At 48.1% G+C, this 19,477-nt stretch overlaps 1 protein-coding gene across 5 annotated transcripts; it reads right to left on the reverse strand.

The window, feature by feature from the left end:
- Nucleotides 1–570: 570 nt before the first annotated feature.
- On the reverse strand, nucleotides 571–19,453 carry Cgref1 (cell growth regulator with EF-hand domain 1). Of its 5 annotated transcripts, XM_070025213.1 has the most exons (8): nucleotides 19,347–19,453; nucleotides 19,092–19,159; nucleotides 18,511–18,667; nucleotides 4,172–4,274; nucleotides 2,537–2,602; nucleotides 2,373–2,449; nucleotides 2,147–2,268; nucleotides 571–1,456 (listed from the first exon to the last, which is right to left on the reverse strand). In XM_070025213.1, exons 3-8 carry the CDS (start codon nucleotides 18,590–18,592, stop codon nucleotides 896–898), a joined length of 1,011 nt encoding a protein of 336 aa, XP_069881314.1. In that variant the 5' UTR covers nucleotides 18,593–18,667; nucleotides 19,092–19,159; nucleotides 19,347–19,453; the 3' UTR covers nucleotides 571–895. The 5 variants fall into 5 exon arrangements, with proteins under 5 accessions (XP_069881314.1, XP_069881316.1, XP_069881317.1 ...); XM_070025215.1 differs by lacking the exon at nucleotides 19,347–19,453 and having other exon boundaries at nucleotides 18,545–18,667; nucleotides 19,092–19,325; XM_070025216.1 differs by lacking the exons at nucleotides 18,511–18,667; nucleotides 19,092–19,159; nucleotides 19,347–19,453 and adding an exon at nucleotides 13,804–13,891.
- Nucleotides 19,454–19,477: the final 24 nt, after the last annotated feature.

Consider the following 19,477-nt stretch of genomic DNA (forward strand, 5'->3'; position numbering starts at 1 on the left):
AGACAGACCTGAATGGCAAATCTGCAAGTCTGTCCTTTAATTTGGTGTGTCACCTTAGAATAAATTACTCAGTTTATCTTCCTCAGTTTCCTCATCTGTCAAAATGACATCTCAGCTTGTCAAAACGAGGGGACCCCAGTTTTATCTGGTTATAGAATTGTTGTGAGGATAAAAGCCAGAAGTTTCAGGAAATGCCGGCATGGTACCTGTGTGGAGGCTCTCACAAATGGTAGTTGTTGTATTACCAGAGACAGGAGGGCAGGTGCAGGATGACACAGACCGTCTGCCTGAGCAGGAGGAGGGCACTGGTATCTGACCACCCTGTGGAAGGTGTGGGAGCAGCTTCAGGCTCCAGAGACAGACTGTGCTTTCTCCTGGGCTGTCTGCTGCAGGTTGTGGATCATGGTGCAGATTTGGCTGTTTTGACAGTCCCAGGTCAGAGGCACTGGGAAAGCTGAATCTAAGAATCTAAAATGCTTGTCCATCGCACACCCCCCCCAATCCCCACCCCAACTCTGTATCCCTGATAGGATCTGGCAAAGCTTGACCAGTGCAGAATAGCCCAAGAGATAAATTCATTTTGTTCTTTATTGGTTGTCTGAATCTGAATGTTGTCTCTCAGTTTAGGGTCTCCTTGAACTACACAGAAAGACATGTCTCCTGCTGTTGCCCCCAAAGGGGCCACAGAAATTGGTTTATATTCTTTTGGTTTTGAGACAAGGTCTCACTATGTAGTCTAGGCTGGCCTTGAACACACTACCTTCCTGCTTTCGTGTTCTGAGTGCTAGGATCACTAGTCTGGGCCATTACATCCAGTTCCAAGGTGGCTCTTGTCCCCCTAGGCTTGTGTCCTGACACTGAGATTTTGAGAGTTGCAAGCCTGTGTCCTCAATGTCTATATCTCATCATTCTCCAGTTGAATACTATGAACCTCAAACTCATTTGGGAGGTTCTTGGACTCCAGTGTTTCCCCCAGAAGGACTTCCCCTCCATTGTCCTTGGCCTCTGCCTCTGCCTCAGCATCTTGTCTGGGACCTGGGACATATCCTCCTTCCACCTCTACCTGTTCCCTAGCCTCTCCTTCAGAACCTGCGGTATCTCCAGCCACTTCCTGTCCCCTGGCTTCAGGGAGGCGGGAAGCGGGGGCATCGCCTTCAGTTCCTGGTTTATGTGCAGCTTCCTGTAGAGGCTGCAAAGCCTCCCTTCCGGCTGCGTCCTGGCCCCATGCCTCTTCCCTGGATCCCAGGGCTTCCTGGGTTTCTTGTCTCAGTGGGCTTTTAGCAGATAGGGCCTGTCTCCCAGTAGCTTGGGGCTCCTGCAGAGCTGGGACGAGGAGTCCTGGGAGCTCCGTGTGCCGGGGGGCTTCTCCTGGGAAGTTGACGAGCTCTGCCGGGGTTAGGAGCCCATCTCCATTCAGGTCCTGGGTCTCAAGCACCCTGTCCACAACCAGGATCACCTATGGGAGTACAACAGAGTTCCCATGGAGTTTCCAGACGTGTTCTCAGGAGGCCCGCCCCATCCGATACCCCAGCCCTGCCATAGAGGCTTTGGAGCCTCCCCTACTCCTGTTTTTCTGTTTCATTTTTGTTTTGTTTTGTCGGTCATGGGGCTTGAACTCTGGGCCTGGGAGCTGTCCCTCAGCTCTTCAGCTCAAGGCGAATGCTCTACCACTTGAGCTACAACGCCACTTCTGGCTTTCTGGTGGTTTATTGGAGATAAGAGTCTCATGGTTTTTCCTGCCTGGGCTGGCTTTGAACTGAGTTCCTCAGATTTTAGCCTCCTGAGTAGCTAGGACTACAGGTGTGAGCCACCTGTGCCCAGCTCTTGTTTTGTTTTTGGTGCTCATCTTGAGGCCTGAACTCAAGGCCTGGGCACTGTCCCTGAGTTCTTTTGCTCAAGGCTAGTGCTCTACCAGTTGACCTACAGCTACATTTCTAGCTTTTCGGTGGTTAATTGGAAATAAGAGTCTCACAGACTTTCCTGCTTGGGCTGGCTTAGAACTGTGATCCTCAAGGATCCTCAAAGATCCTTAGGCTGTGATCCTAGCCTCCTGAGTAGCTAGGATTACAAGTGCGAGCCACCATTTATAGAGGCTCTACCAACAGCCATAATGGAAAAGCACCGCAGAGTCTCCTGTGGAGCTTACTGGGTTGATGGGAAAGTCAGCGAGTCCAGGGGCTAGAGCTGCTGTCAGCATGACCAAGAGCTCCAGGCCGTCCAGCTGTCCACTCTGGTCGTAGTCATGGAGTGCAAAGAGGTAGAGGAGAACTAGGGAGGAGAAGCTGGTTAGGAGAGGCACAGGGCCTGTGGGGAAGGCCCGTAGGCAGCGCTACTGCCCCGGGCATCCCAGGCCCAGCAGCCCGGCTCCTCACCCTGCTCCCGGTTCATGGCCTCTGGCTCCTCTTCCCTTTTCATCTTCCCCAGGCCCTTCAGGTAGTTCTGCAGAAGCCTGTTGGAAAAGAGGTAAGTCGGCCAGGCACATCCAGTCTCTCACGCCTGACCTGACCTTTCTGACGGCCCCAGCCCAGCTACTCACCGAAGCTGCTCTGGACCTGGCTCAAAGGGGTTGGGCAGGAGCCGCTGCTGTTCTTCAGGGGCTGGCCTGGAGTAGGGAAGGAAAGACCAGCCTTTCAGAGAACCTCCTTGAGGGCCAGCCTACCCGCCTTCCATGCCCCAGACTCCTGGCTGAGTTCTCCTCAACCCCAAAGGGAATTGTGCGCTCCTTGAATTCCCAAAATCCTTAAGACGAGAAACTTCAAGTGCCTTAGCAATCAGAACGTCAATGCCTCAGGCTGTTTTTGCAGCTGCCTTATTTAGTCTTTAGAAAACCCAAAGAAAGGCTGAGTATGTTGGCACATGTCTATAACCCCTGCTGCTCAGGAGGCACAGGTAGGAGGATTATGGCAGGAGACTAACCCCTGGAAATTTAGCTTGAAATCCTATCTGAAAGACAAGCAAAGGGAGCTGGTGACTCATGCCTTTAATTCTAGCTACTCAGATTGGAAGCCAGCCCAGGCAGAAAAGCCCATGAGATTCTTATCTCCAATTAACCAGCAAAAGGCAGGAATTGGGGATGTGACTCAAATGGCAGAACCTTTTTTGTTGTTGTTGGTTGAGGGGCCTGAACTCTGGGCCTGGGCACTGTCCTTCAGCTCTTCAGCTCAAGGCTAGCGCTCTACCACTTGAGCCACAGCACCACTTCCGGCTTTTTTCTTTTTGCTTATGTGGTGCTGAGGAATCGAACCCAGGGCCTCATGCATGCAAGGCAAGCACTCTACCACTGAGCCACCTTCCCAGTCCCAGCAAATGGTAGAATCTTGAGTGAAGAAGCCAAGCAAGAGTGGGAAGCCCTGATTTCAAGCCCTAGTACTCACACACACACACACACACACACACACTGGGTATATGGTTCAAATGACAGCGCTTGCTACTCCAGACTCTTAAGTTCAGTCCCCAGTACCTCCAAGAAAGAAAGAAGAGAAGGAAGAAGGGAGGGAAATAAAAACCCAAAGGAGGTTATCTGGTAGACAAGACCAGAAGAAGCCATACCTTGTAGACAATGGGAGGTGACAGCCTACTGAGTGGCAGGGGAGCATGGTTCAGAACAACTTCCTTCAGTGCTGGCACTGACCATGTTTATACAGGCCAGCTTGCTCCATGACCCATGATAGCTAGCTCAATTTGGGGTTTCAGTCGCTGCGCATCTCTTGGTCTGCCTTCAATGCTCAGAACATTGTGCCCAGTTCTGGATGGGGCTACATATAAACCAGGCCATGATGGCAGAGAGCTAGCAGGAGTCGTTGAGGCCATTTTTGTCACGGCTGCCAGTCCTGGAGGCTATTTCTACCTTCCCTCCTACACACGATATGTACTGCGCAGCATGGGTTCTAATAAATTAGAAATGATATACTAATGATCTCTAGTTCCTTGCCATTCCCACAGACTCTTCCCTGTCCCTAGCTCCTCAGCACTCCACGCTGCACTGGAGCTAAGCACTCTGTTGCAAAGGAGTCAACAACCAGGAACTGAATGCCCACCTTGTACCATTCTAACAGGCACAAGGAAGAAGGTTGGGGGAGGGGAGCCCAAGCACCTGGCTCCCAGAGAGGCCCAGATCATCCTTCAGAGACTCCCAGCCCCAGCCCACAGCTCACATCCCTAACCCTCCTACCTGATGGCTCCATCCTTGGGAGCAGCCTGGCCCAGTGGGAGCAGGAGCAGTGGCAGTATGAATGCACTCATGATCCAAGGTACCATTCTTCTTGGAGCTGGACCTAGGAACAGACCCAGGTTCACAGTGTCAGAAATCAGCTGGCTCACAAAGAAATGCCTTCTCTCTTTGCCTTTACAAACAGGAGCCCACGCCAGGCGCTGGTGGCTCATGCCTGTAACCCTAGCTACTCAGGAGGCTGAGATCTGAGGATCGAGGTTCAAAGCCAGCCCGGGCAGGAGAGACGGTGAGACTCCTATCTCCAATAAACCACCAGAAAACCGGAAGTGGCGCTGTAGCTCAAGTGGTAGAGCGCTTGCCTTGAGCTGAAGAGCTGAGGGACAGCGCCCAGGCCCAGAGTTCAAGCCCCCACAGCCGACCAAAAAAAAAACAAAAAAAAAAAACAAACAGGAGCCCAGAGGACAAGACTCACCCCATATGAGACCTATACATGAATGTCAGCCATCTCCCATGGAATTTTACTCAAAAAAGTGTTCTCATAAATCAGAGCTTGTCTGGAGAAACAGTCCTAGGGAGAGGTGGGCCTCCTCACAGCTCTGTTCCTCATAGTCCCTGAGGTTCTCAGTGGAGGGCCACTCAAGTATGCCTGTTGTACTTTAGGCCACTCATTTTATACATAGGGAGGACCTCAGAGAGGTCAGATTAAAAACACAAAAAGAGGCCAGGTGCTGGTGGTTCACACCTGTAATCCTAGCTACTAAGATGGTTCAAAGCCAGCTGAGCAGGAAAGTCTGTGAGACTCTTATCTGCAATAAACCACGAGAAAACCAGAAGGATCACTGTGGCGCAAGTGATAGAGTGCCTGCCTTGAGCTGAAGAGCTGAGGGACAGCGCCCAGACCCAGAGTTCAAACCCATCATCAACACAACACACACACACACACACACACACACACACACACACACAAAGACCTACAGAGGCAAAGAGGAAGATAGATGATTAATTTGTATTTATTAAAAATCAACTAGCTCATGTTGAGCGAGGTAAGCCAAGAACGAAGAGACAAACAGTACATGGTCTCCCTGATAAGTGGATGCTAAATCCAAAATGTTAGGTGATATGACAAAACTAACAGGACTTAAGAAACAAAGAACTCCCACTCATCTGGTTGAACCACTACCAAATATCCCCATGCTGCTGATCACATGTATGGTATATAACATGTGAGCACCGGAAGTGGCGCTGTAGCTCAAGTGGTAGAGCGCTCGCCTTGAGCTGAAGAGCTGAGGGACAGCGCCCAGGCCCAGAGTTCAAGCCCCACGGCCCACAAAAAAAAAAAAAAAAATAACGTGAGCACCGTTATATATTACAGACTGTGATAGACAGTTTGCTCCAGGAAAGTTAGAATGAACTTGTGACTTTAAATGAGCATCATTATTCCACAATACTGTGAGTTTCCGGAAATTATGTAATCACTTAATCACAATCAAAAAAAAAAAAAGAACCTTGGGGAAGGGAGGGAGGGAGGGGATGGTAGGGGGAAAACAATGGAGGGGGTAACAATGTTCAAGAGGAAGTGTACTCATTACCTCACTCATGTAACTGTAACCCTCTGTATAGTATCTTTACAATAAAAAAATATATATATTAAAAAAAATCAACTAGCTAGCTGGGCACCAGTGGCGCATGCCTGTAATTCTAGCTATTCAGGTGGCTGAGATCTGAGGATCATGGTTGAAAGCCAGCTTGGGCAGGATAAAGTCTGAAAGCCTCTTATCTCCAATTAACCACAAAAAGCTAGAGTGGAGACGTGCTCAAATGATAGAGTACTAGCTTTGAGCAAAAGAGGTTCAGGACAGCACTTAGGCCCCAAGTTCAAGCCCCAGTACCAGCAAACAAACAAAAAAACTTGACTAGTCAGGTGCAATGCCATGTTCCCACAATCTTAGCTACTCAGGAGGTAGAGACAGGAGAATCAATAAAATTTAGCTTATGATCCTATCTGAAAAATTAAAAGCATAGCCCTAAGAGATGAGAGGAAGAGCAGCGAGGCTGGCTCATGAGAAGATTAAAAAAAATGCTGCCTTAAACTAACCACTGATTGCTCATGCCTATAATCCTAGCTACTCGGGAGGCTGACATCTAAGGATTGTGGTGTGAAGCCAGCCTGAGCAGGAAAAGTCTGTGAGACTCTTATCTCCAATTAACCACTAGGAAACTGGAAGTAGAGCTATATGGCTCTAAGTGGTAGAGCGCTAACCTTGAGCAGAAAACCTCAAGGGCAGCACCTAAGCCCTGAGTTCAAGACCCACAACCGACAAAAAAGAAAAAAAAACACGCTGCCTTTTTGAGCTACCTTGAGCAAGATGCAGAAAGGCACAGAAGTCCGCTAGAAGGGGAGGCTACCAGTATATAGAATCTGTGCTCATGTATCTTTGCATATGGCTGGTCCTAAGAGCAATAACAAAGAATTCAATGTTGTCATAATGGCATTCACCCATGGGCTTAGTGGTAGAGTGCTTGCATAGCATGCATGAAGCCCCAGGTTCAATTCCTCAGTACCATAAACAGAAAAAGCCAGAGGTGGTGCTGTGGCTCACGTGGTAAAACACTAGTCTGGAGCATAGAGAGGCTCAGGGACAGAGCCCAGGCTCTGAGTTCAAACCCCAGGACCAGCAAAAAAAAAAAAAGCATTCATCCACATAGCTGGCACCATAGATAGTTGAGATTTTGTTTTTGTGCCCAGGAGAGAAGACAATGTCTTGGGCTCATTCAAGGAAGACCGTTGGACCACAGATCTCTGGTCACAGCCCAATGACAGGACTGTGACATATTTCATGTCTAGAAGTATGACAGTAAATGTCCCAAAGTAATTACAAAGCTGGACAAAAATAGAAAGTGTTCTTTAAATAGCATTGAGTAGGCAAGAGATTCTCAGTGTACCACCAAAGCAGGGTGAAACCAGTAATCTGGGGAAAAGTGAATTTAACGTCAGCCTTTGCCTCAAGTGTATGCCAAACCCAGCCCATGTGAACTTGAACTATCAGTCTGAGTGGTGTGTGCAGCAGAGGAGACCAGAGATAAAGAAATGAATAGCAGATTCCCATATAAAGTCTGGATTCTTAATAGCACCCTGGTACAAAGGTGAACAAAGCTTACTGTGGCAAAGGACAACGAAGACTCACCAACTTTGATCTTGGTGCTAAAGGAGAAGGGAGAAGAAGAAAAATACCTGAGAATTTTAAACCAGCCTGCTGCCTTATGGGATTGAGGCTTGGATTGATCTATCTGTAGGGTTCAAAAAGCCTAAGGCAGGTTTTATTTATTTATTTTTGTGTCAGATCTGGGCTTTTGTGCTTGAAGCTAGTGCTCTACCACTGAGCTACAGCTCCAGTTCTGGCTTGTTTTGGTAGTTAATTGGAGAAAAGAGGCTCACAGATTTTGCTGTGTGGGCTCCCTTTCAATTGCGATCCTCAGATTAGGATTACAGGCTTGAGCCACGGGTGCTAGGCAGGTTTTGTTTATTCTGAAGTGATAGTGGTCATGGTTGACAGAGGAAAACCTCATCTTCCCTGGAGAAAACCAACTCCAATCAAAGAATTCCATTGATGAACTTTCAAGAAACATGGATTCTTGGGCTGGGGAGTTATCAGTACTACAGCATTCACTTAATGTGCACAAGACCCTGGGTTTAATACCCAGCTCCAAACAAACTAACCAAAAGGTCATAAATATACAAGGAAGTAAGGCACTGTGAACAAAAGCCAGTAAAACAATAGCAAAATTAGGCCAAGAAACCAGAATTGCTATATTGGAATTATCACACACAGAAGGGCAAGCAAGACTCTCAGAAAGTAAGAGCAAATATACTTGAGGAATAAAGATATATATATATTTTTTTCTTTTGCAACACTGGGGATCAAATCCAAGTCCCCATGCATGCTAGGTAAGCACTCTACCACCAATCTAAACCAGTCTGTTCCTTAATATTTCTTAAGCATCTACTATAAATGAGGTACTATCTTATCAGTAAGATGAAAGTGATAAAGTAGAACTATATAATCTTTTTCATCTTAAAGCTTGTAAAAAGTTAAAATTAGGAAAAGACTCAAGAGAGAAACAGAAGGGCTGGGAAGGTGGCTCAGTGGTAAAGCGCTTGCCTTGCATGCCTGAGGCCCTGGGTTCGATTCCTCAGCACCACATAAGCAAAAAGAAAAAAGCCGGAAGTGGTGCTGTGGCTCAAGTGGTAGAGAGCTAGCCTTGCGCTGAAGAGCTGAGGGACAGCGCCCAGGCCCAGAGTTCAGGCTCCACGACCAGACACCCCCCCAAAAAAAAAAGAAACAGAAGTTGTATGTACATGCCTATAATCCCAGCTACTTGGGAGGTTAAGACAGGAGGATTGGCTGGGCACCGGTGGCTCACGCCTGTAATCCTAGCTATTCAGGAGGCTGAGATCTAAGGATTGTGGTTCAAAGCCAGCCCAGGCAGGGAATTCAGTGAAACTCTTATCTCCAATAAACCATTCAGAAAACCGGAAGTGGCACTGTGGCTCAAGTGGTAGAGCGCTAGCCTTGAGTGAAATGTAATCCAGTCCAAAGTCCACGGGTCTTAGCCCTAACCACAAGCTAAGTTCCAAATGTGACTGCATACAGTAGCTGTGCTTTTTGGCCTCAGGTCGCCTTCTGAGACCTGGGCTGAGGAGAGGCCTCACAGGACTTGGTGAGGGCAGAAGGTGACATGCCTGGGTAGGGCAGCGCCTGCTACCCAAGGTGGCCTTTCTCCTGCCAAAAGTTTTCTGACTGCTCTGTGCCCATTTCACATATATCCTCCCTTCTTCACACAACCTCTCTACCTGGATTTTCTCAAATTACTTCCTCCATCCCATCTGCTTCACTGCCAGGACCAGGCCACGGGAGACAATGAAGTCATTTAAATTCTCAGAACTGTCAAAACTCATTATCCCAGCTGAATGTGTTAGAAGAGGACATTTGTGAACTTCAAAGACTGAGCCTCCCGTGGGGGGTTTAAACCCCATAATTGACAATGAAAACAAAAAGAGTTTGTAGTTGTTTGGAGACAGGTTCTTGCTATGTAGCTCAGGCATATATGGAACTCGCTATATACCCCAGGATGGTCTCAAACTCATGATCCTCTTGCCTCAGCCTTCCAAGTGTAGGGATTGCAGATAAGTTCTACTATACCCAGCAGAGTGTCCAAGAACAAAGAGAGATAGGAGAAATTTGTGAGAATATCTGTATAATTGATTTTTTTTTTTCCTCTCATGGACTTAAACTCAGGACCTAGGTATTGTCTCTGAGCTCTTTTTGCTCAAGGCTAGCACTCTACCACCACTTCCTATTTTCTGGTGGTTAACTGGAGGTAAAAGTCTCTTGGACTTTCCTGCTCTAGCTGGCTTTGAACCGAGATCCTCAGATCTCAGCCTCCTGAGTAGCTAGGATTACAGGCGTGAGCCACCAGTGCCCAGCTTACACATTGATTTTTTAAAATTTTTTGGTCGTTTGTGGTGCTTGAACTCTAGGACTGGGTGCTGTTCCTGAGCTCTTTAGCTCAAGGCCAGTGCTCTACCACTTACTTCTGATTTTCTGGTGGTTAACTGGAGCTAAGAGTCTCCACAGATGGGCTGGGAAGGTGGCTCAGCGGTAGAGTGCTTGCCTCGCATGCATGAGGCCCTGGGTTTGATTCCTCAGCACCAAATAAGCAGAAAAAGCCAGAAGTGTCACTGTGGCTCAAGTGGTAGAGTACTAGCCTTGAGCTGAAGAGCTGAGAGACAGCACCCAAGCCCGGACAGAGTCAGGCCCCACAATCAGCAAAAAGAGAGAGAGAGAGAGAGAGAGAGAGAGAGAGAGAGAGAGAGAGAGAGAGAGAGAGAGAGAGAGAGAGAGAGAGAGAGAGAGTCTCAGATTTTCCTGCCAGGGCTGGCTTTGAACCACGATCCTCAGATCTCAGCCTCCTGAGTAGCTAAGACTATAGGCATGAGCCACTAGCGCCCAGCTCACACATTGATTTTTTAATGAGGAGAAAGAAGAAAGGATTTCCACAGAGCCTAATCAAAGTTAAAGAGTTAGCCCTATTGGCTAGCCAGCCAGGGAGCAAGGAAGGCAAGGACCAGTGCTTCTTCAACCCTAGCTGTTCAACAGTATGCCTAATGCTGGGGATGGAGCCCAGAAGTTGGAAATCATTTGTAAGCATAAGTAGTGGCCCAGGGAATATGGAGTCTTTTTTGGACACAGGGCTTTCCCCTAGTTTCTATTCTAAGCTACCAAGTTTTGAGTGATTTGTTAAGTCATAATAATAATCAGAACACCAACTGTGTAAGAATGGGCAACATGGACAAGCCACACTGCGGCTTCCTCTCAGAGGGGCCTCTGCCTCTCCCTGGGCTTGGCTAATGCTCTGCTGTTACTGTCTTGAAAAAATCAGTTTTGATCAGGCCTGGTAAATTATGTCCTTGGTTCTGAGTCCTCCCCACACAAATTGCTATCACTGTCCTCCTGGTCCTATGTCCCGCACATGCCCAGCATGTGCTACCCTCACACACGTCTGTATGTGCAGTCAAGAGAGCAGAGCTGGAGAAACCAGCCTGACCCACTTGCAAGTCCCAGTCCCACCACTGACTGTCCTCTCATCTCTGGTAAGTTCATTATCATCACTAAACTTTGGCTACTTTGTCTGGTGCTAGTGACTCAAGTCTGTAATGGAAGCTGAGATCCAAGGATCATGGCTTGAAGCCAGCCCAGGCAGGAAAGCCCAGGAGACTCTTATCTTCAATTAACCAGCCAAAAGCCAGAATAAAGAGTTGTGGCTCAAGTGGTAGAGCACCAGCTTTAAGTAAAAAAGCTAAGAGACAGCACCCAGGTCCTAAGTTTAACCCTCAGGACTGACACAAAAGAAATAAAAATAAGTGATTAGCTGGACACTGATGACTCACGCCTGTAATCTTAGCTACTCAGGAGGCTGAGATCTGAGGATTGTAATTTGAAGCCAGCCTGGACAGGAAATCTGTGAGACTTTTTTTTTTTTTTTTTTTTCCGGTTGTGGGGTCTGAACTCTTGGCCTGGCACTGTCCTTCAGCTCTTCAGCTCAAAGTGAGCGCTCTACCACTTGAGCCACAGCGCTACTTCTGGCTTTTTCTGCTTATGTGGTGCTGAGGAATCGAACACAGGGCCTCATATGCATGCAAGGCAAGCACTCTGCTACTGAGCCACCTTCCCAGCCCTCTGTGAGACTCTTATCTCCAATTAACCACCAGAAAACAGAAGTGGCACTGTGGCTCAAGTGGTAGAGAGCACTAGCCTTGAGCGCAGAAAGCTCAGGGACAGGACAGCACCCAAGCCCTGAGTTCAAGCCCCATGACCAACTAAAAAGAAAAAAGAGTCAAACTAACACCTCATTTAATGTGTAAAGGGTGGTACAATGTGACTGACATGTTCATGCTCACACATTTGTATTGGTACTGGAGCTTGAACTCAGGGCTTCATGCTCTTCTTCTTCTTCTTCTTTTTTTTTTTTTTTGTCGGTCATGGGACTTGAACTCTGGGCCTGGGCGCTATCCCTCAGCTCTTCAGCTCAAGGTGAGCGCTCTACCACTTGAGCTACAGCACCACTTCCGGTTTTCTGGTGGTTTATTGGAGATAGGAGTCTCACGGTCTCTCCTGCCCGGGCTGGCTTTGAACCTCGATCCTCAGATCTCAGCCTCCTGAGTAGCTAGGATTACAGGCGTGAGCCACCAGGGCACGGCTTCATGCTCTTCTTTACCTTTTTTACTCAAAGCTGGTGATCTACCACTTGAGCCACACCTCCATTTCTATTTGCTGATTAACTGGAGATAAGGATCTTGGGCTGGGTGCCAGTGGGTCATGCCTGTAATCCTAGCTATTCAGGGGGCTGAGATCTAAGAATGGAGGTTCAAAGCCAGCCTGGGCAGAAAGGTCTCCGTGAGACTCTTATCTCCAATAAACTACTCAAAAAAGACAGAAGCGGTGCTGTGGCTAAAGTGGTAGAGCACTAGCCTTGAGCACAAAGAGGCTTAGGGACAGAGCCCAGGCCCTGTGTTCAAGCCCCAAGACTGGGGGTGGGAGGGGAGAGATTATAGGCATGAACCACCAGAGCCTTGCTATGCTTACTTTTTTTTTTTTTTTTTTGTCAGTCATGGGGCCTGAACTCTGGGCCTGGGCACTGTCCCTGGGCTCTTCAGCTCAAGGCTGGCACTCTACCACTTGAGCCACAGCGCCACTTCAGCTTTTTCTGCTTATGTAGTGCTGAGGAATCGAACTCAGGGCCTCATGCAAGCAAAGTAAGCACTCTACCACTCTACCTTCACAGTCCCTACAGCAGTTTTTGTAAGCAACAGAAATAAAACAGCCATCAAACCACTGCTTGTCAAATAAAAACAAACCATTTCCTATAATTATACTGTGCATGAATATAACTGCCCTAATAAACACATGAAAGCCAGCATAACTGTTAGTTAACAGTTGTGATATAGTTCAATGAAGTTCTTAGATGCACACTTTTTTCACGGTGACCTTCTGCATGAGATTTCTTCAAACCTTTGCACAGTACAGAGAAGGAAATCTTGGCCTTGAGGGTTAGACCTTTGATCAAATCCTGCCTCTTGACCCTGCTGTGTGAGCTAGGCCAAAGTCTGCACCTCTCCAAAGAGTGGAATCTTCATCTTTAAAATGAGGACAACAGCCTGGGGTTGGGGGCTCACACCTGTAATCCTAGCTACTCAGAAGGTTAAGATCTGAGGATCATGGTTTGAAGTCAGTCGGAGCAGGAAAGTCCATGAGACTCTTATTTCCAATTAACCACCAAAAAACTAGATGTGGAGCTGTGGCTCAAGTGGTAAAGCACTAGCCTTGAGCAAAACAGCTCAGGACTGTGTTCAAGCCTTAAGTTCAAGCCCTAAGCACATGCTTGTATGCACGCACAGACACACACACACCCCCACACACACTCTATGAACAGTACCTGTCTCCCAGGGGCTGGAGGAGGTGCAGAATCCTGAGGACTGCGCGGCAGGGGCAGGGAATGTTCCTCCAGTGTGGGGGGAGGGAGCAGGACCTTCCCGGTTACCTTGAATAACTTCCCACCCAGCGCATACACTTCTTAGGCTGCATCTCTGTTCAGTGTCACAATCTATGCCACGTCTGCTTGTTAGGAAGTTATCTGAAGCGAACTCTCCCCATTGGTTTATCCCTCTGTGCCTCCCACTCCTCAAGAAAGGATGCTGCAACTTCCCAGCCACAGGAGCGCACGCCTGGGCTGGGCTGGGCTGGGCCCCACCATTCGCAGCTGAATTATCCATCTATCTCCAGCCTTTCCAGTTTTCCAGGTCTTCGGTGCAACTTGCCAGGGCACCTCCTGCTCCAGGGCATCCTACTCTGGAGAGAAAGGCTGGGGGCTGGGGGACCCACCCCCAAATCGCAGGGTTCTCAGGGGCGCCTCCCAGCCACTTGCCCTACCTGTCCTGAGGGATGACTTCTCCCCAGGGGTGCGCAGAGGCAAGCGCATCGCTCCTGCCAGGACCGAACCGCAGGGGATGGCCGGGACCACGGCTAGGAGGCTGCCTGCTTAGCCCCGAGCTCGCAGGGCACGGCCCGACCCACCTGCTGCGGCGCCCGCGAGGCTGGGGCTCCGGCTCCCTGCGCGCTCCAGGCTGCCGAGCCGGCCTCGCCTCCGCACCTCGCCGCCGGGTGGTGGCCGACCCGCCCCAGTCGCTCCACGTGGCTGCTCCACGTCGTCTTTCTCCCAGCTGCCGCCACCGCCCAGGCCGGGCAGAGTCCCGAGCCGGTGCCAGCCACCGCCCCGCCCGAGCCAGCTACCGTCCTCCCTTTGGTCAGCAGGAGGATGTGTCACGGAGACCAGGACGGAGATAGACTGGAGTGTGTGTGTGTGTGTGTGTGTGTGTGTGTGTGTGTGTGAGAGAGAGAGAGAGAGAGAGAGAGAGAGAGAGAAAGAGAGAGAGAGAGAGAGAGAGAGAGAGAGAGAGAGAGAGAGAGAGAAAGAGAGAGAGACAGACAGACAGACAGACAGACAGACAGAGACAGAGACAGAGACAGAGAGCTGATGGTGCAGGCCTGAAAATGTGCTTAAAAGCACCTTTTGCTGAGCCCATATATTAAATAAAAGCCATCCTCCCTGCAGTCACTTCACAATCACCTTGGAAGGCAGAAGGGACAGAACTGATCCTTAGCATCCTTATGGCAAGGAAGCACAGCCACCTCTCCCTAAGGAACAACAGACCTCCTTCCTCAGGACAGACCACCCACCAGCAACCATGACTTGTTTATTCTGACTAGTGAAGAATGGCCAAAGAGGCCCACTGGAACTCTTCAACCACGCATACATTTCATCCCCTGCCTGGAGTTCCTGTCTATTTAAGTGTCTCACTCATGTTGTACACCAAGGATGGTCTGAAATGCTATCTTCGCATAGCTGCCTGTGCCATGAAATAAGTCTCCTTATCTCCTTTTTCCTCCAAAAGCTCCTAGAGGAACCCAGAATCTGGCAGAACAAAACCACTTACTTCATGACCCAGAAGAAGAAAAGAAATAGGAGAAAAGAGTGAGGTCTCAGAATCAGCTTAGAGGACATGCTACCAATGACCTAAGGACCTACAACTAGGCCCCATTTCTTCATAGTCCCACCACCTCCCCCAAATGCCAGGCTAGGAACCAAGCCTTTGCCATATGGGCCTTTTGGGACAGATAAGACCAAATTATACTCCTGCAATATCTGTGCAGTTTAGATACCAAGGAGTAACTTATTCTTCTAGAGTCATCAGGAGCATTCAGAACAGAGACAGAAAGAAAATGCCAACAATCTGTAAATCAAGAAACAACTCCCACTAATGAGTATATATTGTCATGTGTTTTTCAGGGCTTGCTTAACAAAGCAAATGTCCAAAGAAGTAAAACTGATAGGGACCTTGTTATATAATCTGTAGTTTTCAAAACAAACCCAGAATTCTCTGAAATTAGCAACAAGTGACTCGGTACAATGCAGCAGCTATTTAAGATCAAACTAGCATGAAGCAAGAACAACTTGGGAAGATGTTGTAATCAGTGAACCTGAGTGAGGACAAAAGAACAAAGCTGGAGCCAGGCGCCGATGGTCATGCCTGTAATCCTGGCTACTCAGGAGGCTGAGATCTGAGGATCATGGTTCAAAGCCAGCCTGGGCAGGAAAGTCCCTGAAATTCTTATCTCCAATAAACTGCCAGAAAACCGGAAGTGGCACTGTAGCTCAAGTGGTAGAGTTAATAGCCTTGAGCTGAAGAGCTGAGGGACAGTGTTCAGGCCCAGAGTTCAAGCCCCACGACCGACCAAAAAAAAACAAAAAAAAAAAACCCCAAAGCTGGGCACCAGTGGCTCATGCCCATAATCCTAGCTACTCAGGAGGTTGAGATTTGAGGATCATGGTTCAAAGCCAGCCCTGGCAGGAAATCTGTGAGACTCTAATCTCCAATTAACTCAATTAACCATCAGAAAACCAGAAGTGGCACTGTGGCTCAAAGTGTAGAGTGTAGCCTTGAGCAAAAAAGCTTAGGGAAAGCACCTAGGCCCTGAGAACAAGGTCACTCACCCCAAAATAAAAAGGAACAAAGACCAGAAAGAAACAGTGAACTAATTGACAGTGAGACAGACAGTCAGAAACGAATCTCCAGAGACACTTACTCTACTCTCTGTCGGGGGGTGGGGGGGGGGTGGGGGGGTGGGGGGAGGAGGAGATAAAAACTATAGTAGGGCCAGTGCTGGTGGCTCATGCCTAGATACTCAGGAGGCTGAGATTTGAGAACTGAGGTTCAAAGCCAGCTGGAGCAGAAAAGTCTGTGAGACTCTTATCTCCAATTAACCATCAGAAAACATGTAGTGGCACTGTGGTTCAAAGTGGAAGAGCACCACCCTTGAGCAAGAAAGCTCAGGGACAGAGACCAGGCCCTGAGTTCAAACACCACAACCTACAAAACAAAACTATAGTAGGTTCTAAGAAAGAAGCAGACTAGAGAGGTCAGTCAGGAGAAGAAAGGTGGATAGATAGCAGGTAGCCATAGACAGGGAGGATATACAAAACCAAAAAAAATGAGGTCTCCAGTCCTGAAAGGGAAAAGTGTTAGCAGAGAGATATGAGGTGACCACGGGAGGAAGAGAGAGAAAGCATTATATGGTAAAAATTCCTGACTCACAGGTGACCTAAGGATGGGAATTTCTCAGGGGCAATCTCAGTAAGTATTCAAATCCCAAAAGCTAATGCAGTAATTCTCACTGTAAAGACCCATCCACTTTCAGTCTATTGAAAGTATATTTGTAATAGATACTTATGCTGTTTTTGTTGAAAAGGACTGATTCCTTATATAGACCCACAAACTAAAAGCAGGAGAAAAGCTTGGTATCCCTGCCTCCATTTTGCCCTAAGCCATTCTCACTACAGTTACTTTGCAATCACCTGGAGTTCCAAGACAGACAAGACTGATAGATATCTTAATGACCACGACTGAAACTACTCCTAAGGAACAGTAGAGACTTGTAGAACAGACCACCCCCAAATGAGGAACAATTGTGTCCTGGAGCAAGAGGAATTTCATAGGAACCATACTCCCCTTAGGTGATGAGTGTGATAATACCTTCTCTGAAATCCTGGAAAACCATAATTGGGATAATGACCAACTGGGATGACCCCAGTTACTGCCACACCTGTAACTGGGACTTTTAAGTAATGCATACTTTTCTCTCCTTTCTTCCAGTTTTATTTAAATCTATGGGTTCAAGTGGGGTGGGGAATAGTGAGGGGAGAGGGTAAGAGTGCTATAGGGAAAGAATGGGAAAGAATGGGTTGGGCTCTGGTTGCTCATGCCTGTAATCCTAAATACTCAGGAGGCTGAGATCTGCAGATCGAGGTTCAAAGCCAGTCCGGGCAGGAAAGTCTGTGAAACTCCTATCTCCAATTAACCACTTGAAAACCAGAAGTGGCACTGTGGGTCAAAATGGTAGAGCACTTGCCTTGAGCTGAAGAGCTCAGGGACAGTATCCAGGCACAGAGTTCAAGTTCCACAACAGACAAAAATAAAATGAATGGTAAAACTGGCTCCCTCTCCTGGTCATGGCTTAGGAGAGCCACATGAGTTTCATCTCTTCCCTAGTACCTCCCATAGCCACACCTAGGGAGTAATTAGTGGTCAGTTTTCAGTCAGGACTTCTCCCTTGGGGGTGGAAAAACTTCTGGCCTGTTCTAACCAAACTGTACCTGCACAGTGGAACCCTTGTTGTATCCTTAACCTGACCTTTTCAAAAGGAAATCCCACCTAAGGCTTCAGGCACGTGAATTGCATAGCATACACATACGTAAAACTATGGGATGGCAACCGTGTACATTTGTATATTTGAAGACATTTTCCAAAATTTTGTCGTCACAATCCCTGATTTCCCTAAGCTCATCCCACTGTCATTACTGTGAACTCCTCCCACACTCTCCAAACTCTAGAACATGGAAACTTTCTTTTTTTTTGGGGGGGGGGACTTTCTTAACTATGTGTTTGTTCTAGCTCAGGCCCACTGTTTGCCTCAATGATGTACTTTCTCTATTAAACTCCTTGTTTTAGCCCGGCATGGGTGGCTCACACCTACAATCTTAGCTACTCAGGAGGCTGAGATCTGAGGATTGTGGTTGGAAGTCAGCCCCAAAAGGAAAGTCCATGATACTCTTACCTCCAGTTAACCACCAAAAAGCCAGAAGTGGAACTGTGGTACAAGTGGTAGAGCACTAGTCTTGAACAAAAAAGCTCAGGACAGTGCCCAGGTCTTAAATTCCCAGGACTGGCACAAACAAAACAAAAAATCCCCAAACTTCTCGTTTGCCACTTTACTCATGTGTGCACCTTCATTCAGTTCTTTGTTGGACATGCCAAGGATCTGGGATCTTTACCCCTGCGACCACCTGCCAGTAATGTGAGGGGCGAATATAGTCAAAATACTTTATATATGTGTGTTTAAATTGATGGAGTTTGCTGAGATGGGTTTGGGGAAGGGGAGGGACACAAGAGAAAGTGACAGAGAGGGTCTGATCAAGGTATATTGTGTGCATATATGGACATATTAGAATGAATCCCTCTGTTAACTAATGCTAACAAAATGTGGGGAAAAGAGTAAAAAATCCCTACTACATGTCTATACCTCAAAGCAGTTGAAATGTTATCGTCCCCTGGCATATCCATGGCATGTAGTAAATCTCCTTTCTCTGCCTTTATCATGTCTTTATTTGGCATATGGGGGTGAATGGTCAGATCTGATATTCTACTTTCTGAATTACTCTCTCACCAGATGCAAGGTGGCAGCAGACAGCTGTGCTTACTTGACACTCCAGTAATGAGATGACTTTGAAACCAGAGATTGGAGTCATGGAACTGATGGTTCACTTGGTTGTGAAGCTAGAGGAAAGAGCCATGAGTCAAAGCATGTGGCATCTCTCTGGAAGCTGGAAGAGAGATAAGGCAAGACAAACATCCCGTGAGCTCCCAGAGGAACTCAGTCCCACTAACAGTGATTTTAGCCAATGAAGACCTTTGTCAGACTTCTGACTTCCAGAACTACAAAGGAGCAATGATGTGTGTGGTAATAGAGAAGAGGGATATGGCAAAGTCCCTCCCTTTTCCAGCTCTACTCTGGAGTTGGGATTCATTGAGATCACATTCAAATCTCCTCCAGAACATCTGAATTACATACCTTGACCCCTGCATACACTGATACCCGGACTCTTCTCTGGTGTCTGAGCACCAGTAAGATTCTAATTTGCAGCCAAGTTCTAGTGTATTCTTTATTCCTATATCCTAATGAAAAGGGGGGTTAGGGTCTTGGGGCTTCTGTACCCAGCTCCTAGTACAGAGAGAGGAGTTCCTTACCTCTGTACCTTTCCTGTAGGCAGGGGCTGTACAAGACGATGTAGTCACATTGCATGGGTGGCTTTAACCTGGGGGAGGGAGGAGGATGCCACAGTCGGACAGTGGTGGTGAGTGCGTGTGGGTCACTGAATGGCTGCCCAGTGGGTGACAGCGTGGTGACCGAGATTGCTTGATTTAGCCATTGCAAGGGAGAAAGGAGCCAGAAAATGGCCTCCACCAAGATGGCAGCTGCCGGGGGCTGGGACGGGGTACTACCTGTCCTTTAGGCTGCACTGCTTGTAACCTCTTAACCTCAGAGGGAAAGCAGGAAGCGGGGAGGGCGGGAGGGCAGGCGGGCCGAGGCCGTCGGCGGGGCTGGCCGCGGGGTCACTAGGAGAAGATCGCCC

This window comes from Dipodomys merriami, unplaced genomic scaffold (genome assembly GCF_024711535.1).
Source record: "Dipodomys merriami isolate MVZ:Mamm:240054 unplaced genomic scaffold, mDipMer1.0.p SCAF_17, whole genome shotgun sequence".
Taxonomy (NCBI): Eukaryota; Metazoa; Chordata; class Mammalia; order Rodentia; family Heteromyidae; genus Dipodomys; species Dipodomys merriami.

Excerpts from the sequence above, each read along its gene's own strand:
- Cgref1 (XM_070025213.1), bottom strand. The coding sequence starts at position 18,592 with ATGACTCCAATCTCTGGTTTCAAAGTCATCTCATTACTGGAGTGTCAA. Across the intron at positions 2,450-2,536 it reads CCAGGTCCAGAGCAGCTTCG|GCTTCTGCAGAACTACCTGA; the intron begins GTGAGTAGCTGG and ends CTTTTCCAACAG. Across the intron at positions 2,269-2,372 it reads GGCCATGAACCGGGAGCAGG|TTCTCCTCTACCTCTTTGCA; the intron begins GTGAGGAGCCGG and ends TCTCCTCCCTAG.